The 22197-nt window shown below is 45.2% G+C and overlaps 1 protein-coding gene across 1 annotated transcript; it reads left to right on the forward strand.

Annotated features, from left to right (window-relative positions):
- The first annotated feature begins 932 nt into the window (after positions 1–932).
- iqub (IQ motif and ubiquitin domain containing) lies at positions 933–21998 on the forward strand. Its single transcript, XM_079682695.1, has 14 exons — positions 933–1373; positions 3008–3103; positions 3414–3524; positions 5030–5164; positions 5566–5733; positions 6321–6496; positions 10217–10372; positions 12167–12377; positions 13845–14020; positions 14463–14633; positions 18360–18536; positions 19969–20217; positions 20963–21148; positions 21732–21998. Exons 1-14 carry the CDS (start codon positions 1202–1204, stop codon positions 21921–21923), a joined length of 2376 nt encoding a protein of 791 aa, XP_079538821.1. The 5' UTR covers positions 933–1201; the 3' UTR covers positions 21924–21998.
- Positions 21999–22197: the final 199 nt, after the last annotated feature.

The raw sequence follows: 22197 nt of genomic DNA on the forward strand, positions 1-22197 counted from the left end.
TTTTGACTGGCTTTGGTGGCCTAACAGTGAATAATTGTATAGTTTGGAGTGTTTTTTCTTTCATTTCAGAATACATTTATCCTTCTTAACCTGCTTAAATCTTGCACCAACATGCAAATTATTAATAAATCCAGTTTAACCCCCCAGGTGTCTCACGGAAAGTACATGTTGTAATTCAAGTACTTGAGAAAAAAGAGATACAAGGGTTTAAATGTGCCAAATATCCATTGTGAAATATTATAACGATCCCAGACACAGCATATGATACTCTTATCAGTCATTAACTACTTCATGAATTACTAAACAAACATACTTAATGTAATTAAATAAAGATTTATTTTGTGAGGCTAAGATATTGTACATTTGTTATCATACAATGTTATCTTTGGCATCATTTGGACATAAATAGATAAGATAAGAAAGGCTTTATTGTCTGATATCTACAGTATAGTGCAGTAGAGTTCATAAAAGAATACAATTGCAAACATTTGGTACAAATAACAATCACAACAAGACGTAAGACAAATGACTACAATATATTACAATAAATATGTAGGATACTAGTGCAATAGTTGAACAATATAAGAAAGCCTTGTGTTATTATACAGGTTAAACACATTTAAAGTTACATTATTTACAGTAAAAGCAGTTTTCTGTTCCCACTCTGAGCATATCTATGATGTAAGGTGCAAGTAGTCAAAGGGTTTCTGACTGAAGTCATTGAATGCAGCTTAATATGGTTATTATCGTATTATTATTTAAAACTTAACAGAAACGTTCAGATGAATCACATTTATATTATTGTATTATTTGTCTTCTTACTATCAGATATTTTAATCAAATCATCATCCATAAGTACAATCAACTAAAAACAAAAAGCTAAAATGTAAACGGACAGTGGCGTTTTATTGTTGCTATGGAAACGTGTAAACTCTGGCGTTGCCTGGGAACCAAGCTAACATTAGAAACACGGCGTTAGCTCCGCTTGGCTAACTCAAAAACTCATTTTAAAAAGTAGAATAAAACAAGAAGGCGTTTGAACGAGTGACAGTGGACAGTGGTTTCTAAACGGTGTCACCGAAAGTTAACACTGGCTCTGCGTTTTGGAGGATTTACAGCTCGTTTTGTTGACTTTAGTTGACTTGAAGTGAGAAAGCTAACAAGCTAACCTAGCATTAGCCGTCGGTTAGCTAAAGCTGTCATGTCGGAGAGGAGAGAAAATGAAGAGCAGGAGGTGAAAGAATATGAAGAAGAGGAGGAAGACACGGACACAAATGTTGAACCAGGAGGAAATACTGTAGAGCAGCCGGCAGAGGACGACAGAGAGCCGGGGAGGAGAGGAGAGGAGGAGCAGGAAGACAGGACGACCCCAGGTGAGTTTAATTAGACTACAAATAGACTACAGGTGAGTTTAGATAGACTACAGGTGATTTTAGATAGACTTCAGGTGAGTTTGGATAGACTACAGGTGAGTTTAGATAGACTTCAGGTGAGTTTGGATAGACTACAGGTGAGTTTAGATAGACTTCAGGTGAGTTTGGATAGACTACAGGTGAGTTTAGATAGACTTCAGGTGATTTTAGATAGACTTCAGGTGAGTTTGGATAGACTACAGGTGAGTTTAGATAGACTTCAGGTGAGTTTGGATAGACTACAGGTGAGTTTAGTTTCACTACATCTAATTATCTAAAATGTAAAATAGACTACAGGTGAGTCCTGTTGGTTTAGATACACTACAGATGAGTTTATTAGACTTCAGGTGAATTTAGGTTTAGATAGACTAGGTGAGTTTAGTTTCACTACAGGTTAGTTTAGACAGACTACAGGTGACAGTGTTTCCCACAGATCTGAAATATACTTGGGGGGGGGGGGGGGGGGGGTTGTGTGAGGTGACGTGCCTTTGTGACGTGCAACAACACATAACATTAACCTTTCTGTTGGTCGTTTGTTAGCAGACCCTTCATGTGATGGCAGAGCGAACAAGTACAGGCAGGGCCCATAGTGATAGCCCTATAGTTTAAATCTACAACCCACACATAAACATATGGATATGGGTTACTATTTAAAAAAAAAATGGAAATGTATTTAGGAACCTGTCCATGTGATTTTAAGTGGAGGTGGACCTCAGCCTTAGATCCTCTAGGGTGGGTACGGGGGCATGCTGCCCCGGTAAGATTTGTTTTTATATTTTGGAGTTAAATGCATCAATCTGGTGCACTTTGAGGGGAAAATAAAGAGACCAGATCTATGGGAACACCTATGAAACAGAACTGTATACATTTCAATAATAATAAAATCATGGCCATAACCAATAACATACCATTTCCAATAGGAAAAAACACTGGCACGCTAAAATGGAAATATGTGTTTACATAAATGGTGACCAACCCTTTTGAGACCCATTGAGAACTTAGACTAAGTTATACTAAACACTCAGAGAATCCTTTACCTCACCTGAGCTGAGGTTATCCCGAGCTTGAATGACACACAGAGACCAATCAAGGGCTTTGATTTATGATCTGTATGACAGTGGCCATGTCATGCAGACAGCCAGTCATTCAAAAAATCCTCAGGCCAGCCGGGCACTTAACAGGCCAGGCCATCGGGAAACTCCCCGGTCCTCCCGATGGCCAGTCCGGGGCTGGGTGCAGGAGGCGTAGAGTGAGGGATCATTGTCCACAAGTTAATTGATCGCAGATAGCGTCGTGGTCGCGGACGAAAAAAACAACAAAAATTAATAAAAAAAACCAAAAAAAACAACCTAAATGGGTAAATATACTTGGGCGGCTGTTAATATACCTGGGCGGCCCGCCCAAGTATAGTTTATGTGTGGGAAACCCTGGGTGAGCTTAGATAGACTATAGGTGAGTTTAGATAGACTACAAGTGAGTTTAGATAGACTACAGTTCTTGATGTCTTTAAGGATGTGTTAAAGCATTCTTTAATTATGATATTTGACAAGAATCATTTTCATAGACATTAATTTGTCCCTCTCTGGACTGTCCAGATGTGCTGGAGGCCGCAGAAGAAGCTGAATCTGATCTGCAGGACGGTCTTATAGGGCCTGGTAACACAGCAGAAGTTGGAAACTCAGTGGCAACAGGTGAGAAAAACCACTTCAGAAATCTGCATCTGATATCAATAATTCAACAGGAATACATTTCAGATTCAGTGGCTGACAGTTGGAAATATGGATGATTTCTCAGTAACAAATATTACACACAATGGCTGACTTCAGGGTGATATCAGCATTTGAGTATCTGTCCATAATAGTTTTTTTTAACATAAACTTATAGCATTTGATTGAAAATGACAGGACACTAGTCGTGCATTAAAAAATAACCTAGTTATTGACATGTGTCACATTCATTTGCAATTTCAATGTGATAATCTGGACCTTGCTGACTGTACAGATGTGCTGGAGACTGTAGAGGAAGCTGAAACTCAGGCGGATCTGTCCCATGATGCCGAGCAGCTCGGAGAGCCTCAGAGAACAGAACATGTTGGAAACTCCACGGCGACAGGTAACTGATCCATAGACAATAACAAAGTATCAATCTATCTAAATTCATGAACCAGTAACCACAGAAAACAGAAACACTCAAAATGAATGTTACTTTTTGAATGTACTTTCTTGTACCGTTATTAATTTCATCAGGCAACCCTCATCAGTCTGTTAAACTTTTGCTGATTATATCGTATATTATGTTAATATACAATAATAGTAAAGTAGTCTCTTATGTTTAGTATATGTGAAGACAATAATAAAACGTAAATAAACTACTGATAGCAGAACAGACAAAGCTATTATGTAAAAACTCAGTTAAAGCGGGGAAAAAAGCACAAAATGTTTACGTCTCTGTAACAAACTTTTATATTAACCCATAGCTTTTGATTCTGCCTGATGGGATTCACTTCCTCATTTCAATTTACTTATAGTTTATCTGATTTTGCCTCGCTGACACTGATCTGTTGACATGTGACATGCTTCCTAAAATCCATTGGACACAGTTCATTCAATATCCTTTTTGATTCAGTTGTAGAAATGTTCAGAGTGATAAAATGCAGAGGCACGATGCAAACACACCCTGATAAAGGAATGCAGATCATATTCATGTATTCTGGCTTTTGCAAAGACAAAAGCAGCAGGATGTGTGTGTGAAGTGTCTGCAGTGAAGGACCCGAGGTGTGCTGTTTCCAGGTAACCTGCCTCAGGGATCATCATCACACAACATGAGGATCAGTATCAAGTGCCATAAGCAGACACAAAGAAGTAGCTTTAAATAACGCCCCACGATCTCATGGTGTGGAATGAATAGCTCAGTGATTATAAAATCCATCAAAAGGACAAAACGCTTTATAAGGAATAATCTGTTTGGTCTGTTCGTATCAATGTATGATAAACGATATAAGTGATGATAGTGAGTTACGTTTGTATTTTTAATTTAAATGTTATTTTTAGGTTTCTACTGTTTTGTTTCTACTTATATGTTTTATCTTTGTCAATTTTCATTTCATTATTTATTTTGAACATGTTTTGCTTTCTCTTTAAATTTTCTTTTTTTTAATACTTTTTTTTAACACTAACCTCAAAATACTATCCTATCAATCAATGTTTATTTATACAGCCCAATATCACAAATGTTACATTTGTCTCAGTGGACTTCACAGTTTGTAAAGAATATCAGTATGACAACACGACACCCTCTGTCCTTAGACCCTCTGTCCTTAGACCCTCTGTCCTTAGACCCTCACATCGTACACGGATAAGGATATAACTTAAGCTATAGCTGTCATATATATATCTATATGAATGTGTGTGTGTGTGTGTGTGTGTGTGTGTGTGTGTGTGTGTGTGTGTGTGTGTGTGTGTGTGTGTGTGTGTGTGTGTGTGTGTGTGTGTGTGTGTGTGTGTGTGTGTGTGTGTGTGTGTGTGTGTGTGTGTGTGTGTGTGTGTGTGTGTGTGTGTGTGTGTGTGTGTGTGTGTGTGTGTGTGTGTGTGTGTGTGTGTGTGTGTGTGTGTGTGCAGTGAAGGTGGTGCTGGTGCCGGAGGGTCATGTGATGACGGTGGCGTTCGCCATCGGCCTCAGCATCGCCCAGCTGAAGCTCCACCTCGCCAACGAGCTCCGAGTTCCTGCTGACGTGCTGCACATCTTTCTGGACGGTACGTCTGCTGTTCTTCAGATAAACGCTCAGCGATGTTTCGTTTTTTATTTGGGGGAAAGGACTGGTTCCTTTCAGAGAGACAGACGTTTGGTAAACAGAAACTAACCAGATTCTGATGTGGATTCATTAGAAGAAAATGTCTGATAGAAATGATTAGGCACAAAAAAGAAACGGGTTTATTGTGAAGTAGTTCTACAGTACAAGGATTTTAATCTGGTGTATAACAGTGCATACATAAACACGGGAAGAGGAATTGAGTTGTTATTTTATTTTAATATTACAATTTATTCTGAAAAATAAATAAAAGCTAATGGTCTTTTCTCGCTTACTTCTTTTGTTAGACATTTAGCAGTTTCTGCATGTAGTAGTCAATGTGTGCGCTCTGCCTGTTGTTTCCAGGCAGAGCGGTGGACGAGCAGCAGAGCCTGATGGAGCTCGGCGTCCGGCCCAACGGCTCCACCCGGATGGAGATGAGCTCCATCGACCCCGACTCACACCCTCTGCGCCCCCTCCGCCCCCCCGAGCAGGACAACATGCCGGACGTCATCACCGTCAGAGTGCAAACAGGTGAACACCTCCCTCTCTGTGATTAAAACACACTAAGTGTTTGTCTGAGGGGTTTGAGAACAGCGTAGTTATTATTTTAGAAATAAGGTTCAAAGTCAACTTTATTGTCAATCTTTCAGTTGTGTGTGCAGACAGAGATCAAAATACCGTTTCCCACAATCCCGAATACAAAAACAAAGATATATAAAAATATGCATGCAAATATGTATATACCTATATGTACATATATATATATATATATATATATATATATATATATATATATATATATATATATATATATATATATATATATATATATATACACGATCAACAGACACATTTATACATATGCACACATTAAGAAAAAAATAAAAGCACAACAGCTAAAATATACAACTTAACAGTCACTTCAATATCGTACTGTCTTCTCCTGACTGTGCTGTTGGTGCGGGGTAGTTGAAGGGAACTCAACAGACGTGACGAACATATCGACGAAACATTAAAAACACTGAAGAAGCGGGAGAGCGAGGGACCACTGCGTCCGCCGCGTTTAATATGAAGGCTTTAGTGTGCTCTATCTCTCTTCAAATCTCTGTGACTTCCAGAGGAGAACATGTTCCGGGAGGTGGTGGTGGAGATCGAGCGTCCTCCCCAGCAGAAGGCCTTCCTGGGCGGGTTCAAACACCGGCTGACGGGGGCGCAGTACCACCATGCCGCCATGCAGACCCTCCCCAAGAGGAGAGCCGACAGAGGGGTGGTGCTCTTCAGCCGCAACACACAGGTACAACACACAGGTACAACACACAGGTACAACACACAGGTACAGCACACAGGTACAGCACACAGGTACAACACACAGGTACAGCACACAGGTACAGCACACAGGTACAACACACAGGTACAACACACAGGTACAACACACAGGTACAACACACAGGTACAACACACAGGTACAACACACAGGTACAACACACAGGTACAACACACAGGTACAAACAGGTACAACACACAGGTACAGCACACAGGTACAACACACAGGTACAGCACACAGGTACAACACACAGGTACAACACACAGGTACAACACACAGGTACAACACACAGGTACAACACACAGGTACAACACACAGGTGCACAGGTACAACACACAGGTACAACACACAGGTACAACACACAGGTACAACACACAGGTGCACAGGTACAACACACAGGTACAACACACAGGTGCACAGGTACAACACACAGGTACGACACACAGGTACAACACACAGGTACAACACACAGGTACAACACACAGGTACAACACACAGGTACAACACACAGGTGCACAGGTACAACACACAGGTACAACACACAGGTACAACACACAGGTGCACAGGTACAACACACAGGTGCAGCACACAGGTACAACACACAGGTACAACACACAGGTACAACACACAGGTACAGCACACAGGTGCACAGGTACAACACACAGGTGCAGCACACAGGTACAGCACACAGGTACAACACACAGGTACAACACACAGGTACAACACACAGGTACAGCACACAGGTGCACAGGTACAACACACAGGTGCACAGGTACAACACACAGGTACAACACACAGGTACAACACACAGGTACAACACACAGGTACAGCACACAGGTGCAGCACACAGGTACAACACACAGGTACAGCACACAGGTACAACACACAGGTACAACACACAGGTACAACACACAGGTACAACACACAGGTACAACACACAGGTGCAGCACACAGGTACAACACACAGGTGCACAGGTACAACACACAGGTACAACACACAGGTACAACACACAGGTGCACAGGTACAACACACAGGTGCAGCACACAGGTACAACACACAGGTACAACACACAGGTACAACACACAGGTACAACACACAGGTGCAGCACACAGGTACAACACACAGGTACAACACACAGGTACAACACACAGGTACACCACACAGGTACAACACACAGGTACAACACACAGGTACAACACACAGGTACAACACACAGGTACAACACACAGGTACAACACACAGGTACAACACACAGGTACAACACACAGGTACAACACACAGGTACAACACACAGGTACAGCACACAGGTACAACACACAGGTACAACACACAGGTACAGCACACAGGTACAGCACACAGGTACAGCACACAGGTACAGCACACAGGTACAGCACACAGGTACAGCACACAGGTACAACACACAGGTACAACACACAGGTACAACACACAGGTACAGCACACAGGTACAACACACAGGTACAACACACAGGTACAGCACACAGGTACAACACACAGGTACAACACACAGGTACAACACACAGGTACAACACACAGGTACAGCACACAGGTACAGCACACAGGTGTATTGTCTCTGAAAAGAGCTTTGTGACTGACATGGCTTCTGCAACGGAGTGCTGAAGAAAAGTGGGAGTAGATTGTAGGGCCTACTTCCTATTTATACGGAAGTGAGCCCGAAGGTGGGGCCCACGTCATAGGTGGGCGTGGATTAAGTCTGTCAGTGCTGCACACGTGCAGTGGGATTACCCGATAGCCATAGCCTTAGAGGGCGAAGCCTTATACGATATAGAAGTGTGTTCTACTTTGTTTTTTTTTTAAGTTGTGTGCACTATTTTTCAGAACATTTTTAACAAATTATTCTGTAGGGATTAAATTGTCCATTTCAAAAAGGGGTGTGGACATGTCTCTAGTGTCCCAGCATAAATGAAACCAATGGAAGGTTTTATTTTGAATGCGTGAGGTCACTGAATTATGGCGTGAAATCCCATAAAAGTGTGAAATGTCCCCAGACAGGAAAGATTTGATAAAGAGGAGGGGGGCGGAGTTCCTTTGGTTACTGTGTATGACTCATTCTCCTGCACACACACACACACACACACACACACACACACACACACACACACACACACACACACACACACACACATACACACACACACACACACACACACACACACACACACACACACACACACACACACACAGTAATGATGGTTGTGGGATCGTTACAGATGCACATACATGAAGACAAGGTGCTGCAGTAATGAGGTGTGTGTGTGTGTGTGTGTGTGTGTGTGTGTGTGTGTGTGTGTGTGTGTGTGTGTGTGTGTGTGTGTGTGTGTGTGTGTGTGTGTGTGTGTGTGTGTGTGTGTGTGTGTGTGTGTGTGTGTGTGTGTGTGTGTGTGTGTGTCAGTAAAGATGTTTACACTTCACAGGGTGCCGGTCTGTTAGCCTCATTATCCTGCACCCTTTCTTTACTCCCCGCTCTTTTACAACAAACCATAAACTATGGAAGGTCGTAACAGGGTTTTCTGGATTTATTTTCCTTCCTTTTTTTCAGGCGACTCTCTGGCAGACCACACATAAAAGGGGAATGTGCACTCTTACCCAGTGTTGAATTGGAATAAAAAGTTGCCAGTACTCTAAATCAGCAACTGTTTCAAGTCAATTTTATTTATACAGCCCAAAAACAAGAATTGAGCTCAAAGGTCTTTACGATCTGTACAACACACGCCTCCCTCTATCCTTATCCTCATATCTTTGATTCAGTCATTCAAAAGAAACACACAAAAAACAGAATATTTACTGTAACGTTCAGAAATGGCATGTTTTTCCACGACTAATCAGGGGAGAACATAGCCTATACATGCGCCTGCATCAGGTCATATAGTATATCCTATAATGCGCGTGGGTTTGTCTCCTTACTGTATATTTTAGAAAGGCTCACTGTACTTAAAGAATGTATGAAAGGCAGCGGATATGGCTAAAGCCTGAACCTGCTCTTACTTTAACTTCTCATGTTTAATTCCATATTCCTTATTTTTTGTTACAAGACTCTTCCGCATACATTTGAATGGATGACTTTTTGACCCGTGTTGTGTTTGTAAAATAAATATGAATAAATAAATATATTCCTTTTTTCTAAATGGCTTCATAATAATAATAATAATAATTCATAGTTCACGAACCATTGAAGCAAAGAAATACAGAGTGTGAGCTGCTAGCTGGAGCCAGTTCCTGAGGTGCCCTTGAGCAAGGCTACTAACCTCGAAACTGCTCCCTGCTCTGCTATCTGCATGTAGTTGTGTTTGTGTATATCCTCATGGTACCAGATTATAATGTCTTTATTCTCCCTGTGTGTGTAATGTGTGTAAGTACAGCAGAGTGGAGAAATAAATGTCCCCGTGAGGGACTAATAAAGTATGTTCTTAGACGAGAGGTGAGAGAGAACAGTTTTGAGGGCTGTTTGAATGTTGTGGGAGTGTTGGCATTTTGAATGTTACCGGGGAGAGAGTTCATGCACTAAGTCTGACTCCATACTGCCGACCTGCGGACCTCTGCTGCATGCCGTCCCTCACTTTCCACTACCTATTCTCTGCAATGATTGGCAACAAATATCTTTAAGAAATCAATGAGTGAATTCATCCATCTCCTTGTCTGTTCCCCCTCAGACAGTGGAGCTGCAGTCTGAGGCGCAGCAGTGTCCGCTCGACGCCTCCAGCCAGATGACGGGGATCGGCTGCTACGTCTCCTGCATGGACGACAAGCTGGTCGCCCCCGGCAACTACATCACAGCTGACCAGTACCACGAAGAGAGGCTGAGAGCTGTGAGTGACTAAGATGTGTTTTTATTAAATATTTCTGGTCTTTTTTTATTCCGGTTAATGTAGAAATGATAACTGGCATACTAGTCCAACATTTGTCCTGATTGTGACACTGGAGGAAAGGTCAAGGGTCATGTGACCTCACAAAACAGCAATAAGTCAATCATTAACACGCTAATTGTAGTAAATTATAAAGTTCAATGAAAGTACAAATCAATTAAAAAAGATTAAACTACTTATATAAACATAGGAAGTTTAAGTAAAAATGTGCACATTTTACTGGAATACGTTTTACTACAGTTCAACTGTTAGAACAATATCACTGGTCACCGGCTCGAGCTTCAATATCAGGATCTATTATCCTCTCAAAATTGAAGTAGTCAAAACAAAAAAAGAGAATTTGTTGATATGTTTCTCAAAATCTCAACATTTTGGCTTTTTCCCAAACATCTGACTTTTTCAAAAATCTTACTTTTTTCTCAAATTCTGACTTTTTCTCAAAAATCTATAAAACTTTTTCTTCAAATCTAAAAATTATGACTTTTTCTCAAAATCTCAAAATTATGACTTTCTCTCAAAATTATGATTTTTTTATTTTTATATTCACTCTACACCGGTTTGAGCTTGAATCACAGGATCCATGTTGTAACGGAGGTGATCTCTGGGGCCATAGATCTCTGCCTCCGTTACGGATTGTGTAGCTTCGTTGGTGGCGAAGTGTATGTAGTTTGTGCATCTGTCTGTGTTTTAGTTTGTCTGTCTCTGTTTGCTGGTTTTGTTTTGAAAAGTGTTCCCCCTTCCCCATGTCTGTTACTGCTGATTGTGTGCACCTGGTGCCCTGTGTTGTCTCCTCCCCCCTCACCTGTGTCTTGTTGTGCTGATTAGTTTGTGGGTATTTAGGCTCTGTTTCCCTTTGTGAGCTGGTAGTGTGTGTGAGATCGTGGTGGCTGCAGGCTGTGCTCAGGGAAACAACAGCAGGATTGAGGCTGTGTGTCAGTGTGTTGATCATTTAATAAATGCCCACACCGGGTTATATTTGGGACGTTCTGCCTCTGCCTCCTTACTTGGTCGGGCCGCTCAATTGTCGGCTTCACACATGTATTTGTGATCCTCTCCAGAATGGAAGTAGTCATCACATACAGAGCATCAACTAGTTCCTGAACAGTGTCCTTCACATGCTGATATCCAAGAGAGGGAGTTCCACAGTCACAAGATGGAGGAATAGAAAGCAGTATTCAATGTTTACTTCAGATTAGCTCCACGTCAGAAATGATCATGCTTGTCATATGTCTCTCTCCATAGAGGCTGAATCATCATGTTAACCACATAGCTATCCACTCCCACATCCACACTCTGCAGCTTTGGGGACAGAGCCTTCTCAGTGGCGGCTCCTAGGCTCTGGTATTCCCTCCCCCAAGATCTCCGTGACTCTGAGTCCCTCACAGTCTTTCAGTCCCGCCTCAAAACACATCTTTTCAACTCTGTCTACCCATAAGCCCCCCCTCCCCCCCCCCTCTCTCAATCAACTTCCTCTTGATTGACTTTTTATTTATTTATTTATTTATTTAATTTATTTATTTTACTATACTTACTTGTTTGCCTGTCTTTGTTTGTCTACCCTCCCTCATATGGTAAAGCGTCTTTGAGTTGTGAAAAGCGCTATATAAATAAAATGCATTATTATTATATGACTCAAACAGTCCTGATGCTCTTCTAGGTAATCACACATCCTGTCATGTTCACAGCTACAGTTGGGATACCTTTGTTAGCATGTTATCACCAACCCCCGCCCCCCAGGTGGTGGTCCTCCAGACGTTTGCCCGGCGCTGGCTGGCCCTGCAGGAGGTGCAGCGTCTGAGGAGGGACCGGGACCGGAGGCTGGTCTGGCTGGAGCTGCAGGAGAGGAAGAGGAGGGAGGAGAAGGAGGAGCAGCTGAAGGACCGGAGGAGGCGCTGGGTCAACCCGCAGAGGAGGGAGGACTTCAACCTGCTCTACCACGCTCTGGAGAGTAGGAGCAGCCAGATTGAATCATTCAAAACGCTTTACCATCTGTAGTGGCATGATAGTATGTTCAAAGGCCACTTCGAATATTGACTCGCGTAAACTTTAAGAAATCCAAATACCTAACGCAGCAGCGTCCTCACGGCGGCGTGCGTTGAAGCTTGCCGGCGGGCGTGTCTGAAGCGCGACCAATCACATGAATCTCCCGCCCCAGACACGCAGTTTGATTGGCTAGAGCTTATACTGGCATATGATTTGATTGGCTGACGCCCTTATTCCACCTAGCTTAGCACTTTTTACTCTTGTTGTTATTCCTCTACTTGCTTGTAAAGCGCTTTGAGCAGCAGGAAAAGCGCTTTATAATTCACATGTAATATTATTATTAAATAAGATAAACAAACAAATCCAACAGGCGTACGGATGTGTGCGGTCAAAAACCTTTCCCGACTTCCCCTCTAAACTTCCTGCTGTGTCACGCCGGCAGCGTTATTTATACTCGAGAATGCTCATTACATTCTGCTTGCTGTAAAAAATAACAAAACATAAAACTGGAGCAGTCCATAAGCAAAACAAAATGTTACACAAACGGTATAGTTATAATTCAGTTATTCAGTTCATTTGAGTTAAAAGAATATGCAATTTGCTCACCTAAACATAGATAATTCTCTCTCTCTCGCTCTGACACCATCACACATCATTAAGTGCACATCTCCTACAATGCAACATACAATTAACTTCAGATGTAAATATAAAGTAGATAGGAATCAGTTAGACAATAGTACGAGTAAAAGGCAGAACAAGTAATATTATTAATAACAAAGCTTTATTTGTAGAGCGCTTTCCATACGCTCACATGCAGCATGTGTATATAATACATACGTGATTACTAGAAGGTGAAAAATGGAAGTATTAACACACACACACACACACACACACACACACACACACACACACACACACACACACACACACACACACACACACACACACACACACACACACACACACACACACACACACACACACACACACACACACACACACACAGCAGGACCTGCTGACACTCAAACACACTGTCAAGGTACACACACACACACACACACACACACACACACACACACACACACACACACACAGACAGCAGGACCTGCTGACACTCAAACACACTGTCAAGGTACACACACACACACACACACACACACACACACACACACAATAAAATAATCAAACAGAATTAATAAATACTAAACAATTATAAAAAATCTAAATAAGACCGTAAGAAGGTCTGCTCCTCGGCAGGGAGAGAGGTGGATACAAGCCGCTTCCCCAATCTTAAATGACACACATGTACAATTGAACGAGCTAAGGCAGAATGTAAAATTAAACAATGAACAGTAGAACAAAGAAAAATAATGTATATATTTAAATCCGGTGTGTGTGTGTGTGTGTGTGTGTGTGTGTGTGTGTGTCTCAGAGTGGCGCAGTGAGGAGGAGCAGCAGATCAACTCGTCCCTGAGAGGAGCGGAGAGGAAGGCGGCGCTCTGCTTTCTGCTGGAGACGGAGACACAGCTCATCGCCGCCATCGGACACCATCGCATCGCCTTCCAGAACAACAACTACGACAAGGTGGTCAGGAACCTTCTGGACAAGGTCAGAGGTCACCGCCCATCACCTGCTTACAGATCTCCCAATCCAGGACAAAACTGTTTTCATACATATTAGATAAAGTCAAAGTCAACTTCCTTGTCAATCTTTCAGTTTGTGTGTACAGACGGAGAGATCGAAATACCACTTCCCACAATCCCGAATACAAAAACAAATATATATAAAAACATCTATGCACATATGTATATGCCTATTATGTACATAATCAAAAGACACATTTATACATATGCACACATTAAGACAAATAAAAGCACAACAATCAATTTATACAAAATAACACATACAGTTTAAAACCATCTCAGTGTTGGAGTAAGGGCTGCTAAAACATATTTTACAACAGCAGCAATATTGTCAGTGTTGCTATTAGCACCATCAGTGGTATTATTATCAGTACCGTCAGCTTCACTAACAGTGTGTTGTGTTTCAGTCGGCGGCTCCTCATCAGTGGAGAGCAGCGGACGGCCGTCTCATTGAGATGGACAGTGAACACACCGTCAGAGCCGGAGAGCTGAGAGACCTTTACAACACCATCAACCTGAACTCTGAGAGCCAGGAGCAGAGACTGGAGCACCTGCTGACACTCAGACACACCGTCAAGGTACACACACACACACACACAGATCTGAAATATACTTGGGGGGGTGGTGGTAGCGGGGGTTGAGGTGGCGTGCCTTTGTGAGGTGTAACAACATTAACCTCTCTGTTGGTCGTTTGTTAGCAGACCCTTCATGCGATGGCAGAGCGAACAGGTACAGGCAGGGCCCATAGTGATAGCCCTATAGTTTAAATCTACTACCCAAAAATAAACATATGGATATGGGTTACTATTTAAAAAAAATTGTAAATGTATTTAGGAACCTGTCCATGTGATTTTAAGTGGAGGTGGACCTCAGATCCTCTCGGGGGGTCCGGGGGCATGCCCCCCCGGTAAGATTTGTTTTTATATTTTGGAGTTAAATGCATCAATCTGGTGCACTTTGAGGGTGATATAAAGAGACTAGATCTATGGGAACACCTATGAAACAGAACTTTATACATTTCAATAATCATAACCAATAACATACCATTTCCAATATGAAAAAACACTGACACCCTCAAATGGAAATATGTGTTTACATAAATGGTGACCAAACCGTTTGAAACCCACTGAGAACTTAGACTAAGTTAACTATCTAAACCCTCAGAGAATCCTTTACCTCACCTGAGCTGAGGTTATCCCGAGCCTGAATGACACACAGAGACCAATCAAGGGCTTTGATTTATGATCTGTATAACAGTGGCCATGTCAGCAGGCCACATCACGTAGACAGCCAGTCCCCCTGTGAGGCAGGCCACATCATGTAGACAGCCAGTCCCCCTGTGAGGCAGGCCACATCATGTAGACAGCCAGTCCCCCTGTGAGGCAGGCCACATCATGTAGACAGCCAGTCCCCCTGTGAGGCAGGCCATGTCATGTAGACAGCCAGTCCCCCTGTGAGGCAGGCCACATCACGTAGACAGCCAGTCCCCCTGTGAGGCAGGCCATGTCATGTAGACAGCCAGTCACCCTGTGAGGCAGGCCATGTCATGTAGACAGCCAGTCCCCCTGTGAGGCAGGCCACATCATGTAGACAGCCAGTCCCCCTGTGAGGCAGGCCACATCATGTAGACAGCCAGTCCCCCTGTGAGGCAGGCCACATCATGTAGACAGCCAGTCCCCCTGTGAGGCAGGCCACATCATGTAGACAGCCAGTCCCCCTGTGAGGCAGGCCACATCATGTAGACAGCCAGTCCCCCTGTGAGGCAGGCCATGTCATGTAGACAGCCAGTCCCCCTGTGAGGCAGGCCACATCATGTAGACAGCCAGTCACCCTGTGAGGCAGGCCACATCACGTAGACAGCCAGTCCCCCTGTGAGGCAGGCCATGTCATGTAGACAGCCAGTCACCCTGTGAGGCAGGCCATGTCATGTAGACAGCCAGTCCCCCTGTGAGGCAGGCCACATCATGTAGACAGCCAGTCCCCCTGTGAGGCAGGCCACATCACGTAGACAGCCAGTCCCCCTGTGAGGCAGGCCATGTCATGTAGACAGCCAGTCCCCCTGTGAGGCAGGCCACATCATGTAGACAGCCAGTCCCCCTGTGAGGCAGGCCACATCATGTAGACAGCCAGTCCCCCTGTGAGGCAGGCCACATCATGTAGACAGCCAGTCCCCCTGTGAGGCAGGCCATGTCATGTAGACAGCCAGTCCCCCTGTGAGGCAGACCACATCATGTAGACAGCCAGTCCCCCTGTGAGGTAGGCCACATCATGTAGACAGCCAGTCCCCCTGTGAGGCAGGCCACATCATGTAGACAGCCAGTCCCCCTGTGAGGCAGGCCATGTCATGAAGACAGCCAGTCCCCCTGTGAGGCAGGCCACATCATGTAGACAGCCAGTCCCCCTGTGAGGCAGGCCATGTCATGTAGACAGCCAGTCCCCCTGTGAGGCAGACCACATCATGTAGACAGCCAGTCCCCCTGTGAGGCAGACCACATCATGTAGACAGCCAGTCCCCCTGTGAGGCAGGCCACATCATGTAGACAGCCAGTCCCCCTGTGAGGCAGGCCACATCATGTAGACAGCCAGTCCCCCTGTGAGGCAGACCACATCATGTAGACAGCCAGTCCCCCTGTGAGGCAGACCACATCATGTAGACAGCCAGTCCCCCTGTGAGGCAGGCCACATCATGTAGACAGCCAGTCACCCTGTGAGGCAGACCACATCACGTAGACAGCCAGTCCCCCTGTGAGGCAGGCCATGTCATGTAGACAGCCAGTCCCCCTGTGAGGCAGGCCACATCATGTAGACAGCCAGTCCCCCTGTGAGGCAGACCACATCACGTAGACAGCCAGTCCCCCTGTGAGGCAGGCCATGTCATGTAGACAGCCAGTCCCCCTGTGAGGCAGGCCACATCATGTAGACAGCCAGTCCCCCTGTGAGGCAGGCCACATCATGTAGACAGCCAGTCCCCCTGTGAGGCAGGCCATGTCATGTAGACAGCCAGTCCCCCTGTGAGGCAGGCCATGTCATGTAGACAGCCAGTCCCCCTGTGAGGCAGGCCACATCATGTAGACAGCCAGTCCCCCTGTGAGGCAGGCCACATCATGTAGACAGCCAGTCCCCCTGTGAGGCAGGCCATGTCATGTAGACAGCCAGTCCCCCTGTGAGGCAGGCCACATCACGTAGACAGCCAGTCCCCCTGTGAGGCAGGCCATGTCATGTAGACAGCCAGTCCCCCTGTGAGGCAGGCCACATCATGTAGACAGCCAGTCCCCCTGTGAGGCAGGCCACATCATGTAGACAGCCAGTCCCCCTGTGAGGCAGGCCACATCATGTAGACAGCCAGTCCCCCTGTGAGGCAGGCCATGTCATGTAGACAGCCAGTCCCCCTGTGAGGCAGGCCACATCATGTAGACAGCCAGTCCCCCTGTGAGGCAGACCACATCACGTAGACAGCCAGTCCCCCTGTGAGGCAGGCCATGTCATGTAGACAGCCAGTCCCCCTGTGAGGCAGGCCACATCATGTAGACAGCCAGTCCCCCTGTGAGGCAGACCACATCACGTAGACAGCCAGTCCCCCTGTGAGGCAGGCCATGTCATGTAGACAGCCAGTCCCCCTGTGAGGCAGGCCATGTCATGTAGACAGCCAGTCCCCCTGTGAGGCAGACCACATCACGTAGACAGCCAGTCCCCCTGTGAGGCAGACCACATCACATAGACAGCCAGTCCCCCTGTGAGGCAGGCCACATCACGTAGACAGCCAGTCCCCCTGTGAGGCAGGCCACATCACGTAGACAGCCAGTCACTCAAAAAAATCCTCAGGCCAGCCAGGCACTTAACAGGCCTGGCCATCGGGAAACTCCCCGGTCCTCCCGATGGCCAGCCCGGGACTGGGTACAGGAGGCGTAGAGCGAGGGATCATTGTCCACTCGTTAATCAATCGCAGATGGCGTCGTGCACACACACACACACACACACACACACACACACACACACACACACACACACACACACACACACACACACACACACACACACACACACACACACACACACACACACACACACACACACACACACACACACACACACACACACACACACACACACACACACACACACACACACACACACACACACACACACACACGTAAGTTTTAAAGTGCACCCGATCACTGAAGTTGAGCATAGCAAATACTTCCAAATAAAAGTGTGCGCTTACTACACATTTGATGCCATTTAGAATAGTTCTTGTTCTCTCTGTTACTGCTGGTAGCCTGAAGGTTTTTCTCCTTCTCGTACAGGAGCACGAGTGCCAGCTGACCCGGGACATCGTGGATTTGATTGACAGGGAGGCGGACCTGATGACTCGGCAGGTTAAAGTAGCGAGTCTGCAGGGCCTGAGGAAGAGGATCTCCACTCTGTTCCTGCAGTTCATCAAAACTCCAGCGTTTAACCCCGAGGTGGCCAAACACCTGAAGGTGAGCCCTCTAACGGCTGAAACTTTAGAAACGCTCTTCACATATAACTGATGCAAAGTTCTGGAGCAATGGAGACGAGACTCAGAGAGACTCGGAGAGAGCAGGATCTTTGATGGTAAACACTGACGCTTTATTTGGAGCTCCAGCCGGAGAATTCACAAGACATGAGCTGAGCCACGAGGTGACACAGCTGCTGCCACACCACTTCTGAAGATCTCTACCCCAGACCCATGTATTTAGCTGGTTCTGAGAGAAGAATCAACATGCTGCATAACAAGATAAACCATAACACCTCTATCAGCTGACGCCAACAGGCAGACGAAACACTGAGAGCAGCCAGAGGTCACAGGCCTGTGCTCAGTGAGGGCGGTACAGACGGATAAACTGGGTCAAAGTCACACTGTTACGTCCCCAGCTCGCTTAGGGTAAAAGGGAAGCAACACGAAACCAGGTGTTCTTGGTAAGAGGTTGATTTTAATAATAAACTCAAAATAAAGATGATATAACCAAAAATACAGGCTCTTAAGGCTAAAATAGTGAGGCGTCTCGCACAAGTTCGACGCCGTCACCAATCACAGAATATACATAAAGCACACACCCTACTAACCACTGTAGCAGAACTAGCACAGGGCTACACAGAATGTAAGGAGAGCACCGAGAGACGTCTGACACAGATTCAGACCTCTCCTGTCTAACTGAGATGCACACACTCTTGTAAGAGTCCTCGGAAGGTGTGGGCAGGGATTGGTGAGTCGGTCTCCAATCCAGATCTTTGGTCACGCCTACCGGAGGAGGGACAGGAAACTGGCATCCAATGGCGTCCGGGCAACGGCACATCTCATATACATAATAACATACACAGCTGAAAACAATCCCAGACAGGTTAACGAGCAGACAGCAGCAGCAGCCGTGACACCCCCCCCCCTTAAGACACAAACTCACAGTTTTGTTAACCATGCCTACTACTAAACCTAATAATTCTGAAGGAAATCCCTACACACAATACACATAACGACCAGGGTCGTAACAACGCACACACACGCGCACACGCACGCACGCACGCACGCACGCACGCACACACACACACACACACACACACACACACACACCTACACACACACACTTTTTATTTATATACTAATATTTGCATGTTGTTGGCATATACAGTATGTTTTGTGTCATGCTGTTGTGCTGAATGCTTTGGCAATACTGTTACATGTCTAATATGTGTAATGTGTCATTGTAAAGCGCTTTGAGTGCCTTGAGAAGCGCTTAAAAAAAAATGTAATGAATTATTATTATTATTATTAATACTATGTTTAAAATGTGGTCATGCCAATAAAGCCCCTTTGTATTGTATTGTATTGTTATGGGCCTAGGAACATATTTCCCCAACAATAACCGTCTCCATGTATTGTAAAATCTGTCCCAGGTTCCCCAGAACCCGTCTCAGCTGAAGAACGACATGTTCCAGTGCCGCGGCTGCCAGCGCTACCTCCAGTCCTCTGACTTCAGCCCGACGGCCGGGGCGCGTCTGAGCGGACGCTGCCGGGACTGCACCGGCCTCGACAACATCGCCCGATCCCGAGACGACTTCTCCTGCTACCGGAACATCCTGAGGAGGCTGAGGAGCGACGAGATGCGGCTCAACCAGGACGCCAAGATCCCCTTCCTGCTGCAGGTACCAATCACCACAACACACCCAAAACCAGGGTCAGACCGGGGCTCTCTCACCCGGGTCACTAATCAAAGCAAATCAAACTTTATTTGAATAGCCCAATATCACAAAACATGTTTGTCTCAGAGGGCTTTACAGATTTAAAAACAGTAGAACAGATACAGGAAGTCATTCACAACACCTCAGCTCTGGCTGGCTGAACACTTCACAGTTTGTTTCTGTTCTCCCTTTCTATAATCATGAACTATTTGCACATACTGTACTTACATGTTGCAGCCTACTTACGCTACCTCACAGGATATATTTTACTTTGAATTATAAGCTACTGTGCACAACTTGTTAATGTAGCAGATGATTTGTATATGTTTCTGTCCCTTTAGTAGATTGATATATTAGAGAGTATTCTAATATATTATGTATATTTTAAAGTGTGTACATACTCTTATGTCCATATGTATATATTGTTTTTAACTGTAAGGTTTATTGTTATTGTATGAAAGCTGTTCCGCACGGCAGCGGAGAGCTCTCCACGTCTTTCAGCCATTTTACTTTTCTCACTTACCTTTACGCTTTTGAGCGTAAATGTAGTTTCTGAGCTGTGTGTGTGTGTGTGTGTGTGTGTGTGTGTGTGTGTGTGTGTGTGTGTGTGTGTGTGTGTGTGTGTGTGTGTGTGTGTGTGTGTGTGTGTGTGTGTGTGTGTGTGTGTGTGTGTGTGTGTGTGTGTGTGTGTGTGTGTGTGTGCTCTCAGGTGGAGGACGTGCGGTACCTGGTGGAGGTGCTGTGGGCGTCGCGCTCCGCCCTCCACGGCAGCAGCGACCTCTACAGCCTGGTGTTTGTGCGCTGGGAGAAGAGGAGGGTCTGGAGCCCCTGGAACTGCATCCTGCTGTCCAAAGAGGAGACGTCCGCGCACCTGGAGGTGGACGACGTGCACAAGGTCTGTCCATTCAACATGTATACATCGTCTCCACCTCATGTCTAATCTCAGATTTCAACAATTTCATTAACTTTCAAAGCCGTATGTCAAAAGAAAGCATTAGAGCCAATTTCAATAAAAGGGTGGATCTTTAAACACAATTTTTTTATTTTATTATGACTTCCTTAAATGCAATAACCAAGAGGCTATTTTATCTGGAAATAGTTATAAAAACAATAAAACAAAACATGCATACAGTAATACCTAGCACAAAGGTTAACGCTGTAGAGAAAGACAGAGGACTAGACAAAGCACAGAGGAATTTTAACCTGACCAAACTGAAATGTTCCCGTTGGTCTTAAAGAAGCCATTTAGACATCCTGTGTGTGTGTGTGTGTGTGTGTGTGTGTGTGTGTGTGTGTGTGTGTGTGTGTGTGTGTGTGTGTGTGTGTGTGCGTGTGTGTGTGTGTGTGTGTGTGTGTGTGTGTGTGTGTGTGTGTGTGTGTGTGTGTGTGTGTGTGTGTGTGTGTGTGTGTGTGTGTGTGTGTGTGTGTGTGTGTGTGTGTGTGTGTGTGTGTGTGTGTGTGTGTGTGTGTGTGTTCAGGCGTACGAGGTGACGTTCCTCCGCAGGGTCGATCACAAACACACGTTGGCTCGCCGGCACTTCAGCAGCGTCCCCGTCATGGCGGAGCACCTTGAGCCGACCGTCACGCTCGGCAACCAGCTCGTCTCCAAGCCCGTCAACATGGCGACAGGCAAGCCCACCGTTCACACCCCAGCGGGTTCAGCTCATTAAGAAACCCCCCCATTGTGCCCCTCCCTCACTCTGATCAGCTGTCACTTTACAAAATAAAGTTCATGATGGTCTTCATCCTGGTTTTCACTCATGCACATTTACTAACCAGTTGAGCCCCGAGCCTGTAATTCAGGGTTAGGGTTAGCTTTTATTTAGAACTTAGATGTTGGGAGCTCTACACACTGGATACCCAGGGCTCGGCTTCCGGAAAGAAGAGTAAAATAACCCTAAAATAAATGGTATATACTGTCTTTTGGGGTGTTTTCAAACCTTC

Source organism: Notothenia rossii, assembly GCF_949606895.1.
Source record: "Notothenia rossii genome assembly, chromosome: 5".
NCBI lineage: Eukaryota > Metazoa > Chordata > Actinopteri > Perciformes > Nototheniidae > Notothenia > Notothenia rossii.

Excerpts from the sequence above, each read along its gene's own strand:
- iqub (XM_079682695.1), top strand. The coding sequence starts at position 1,202 with ATGTCGGAGAGGAGAGAAAATGAAGAGCAGGAGGTGAAAGAATATGAA. Across the intron at positions 12,378-13,844 it reads GCTCTACCACGCTCTGGAGA|AGTGGCGCAGTGAGGAGGAG; the intron begins GTAGGAGCAGCC and ends TGTGTGTCTCAG. Across the intron at positions 20,218-20,962 it reads AGATCCCCTTCCTGCTGCAG|GTGGAGGACGTGCGGTACCT; the intron begins GTACCAATCACC and ends GTGTGCTCTCAG.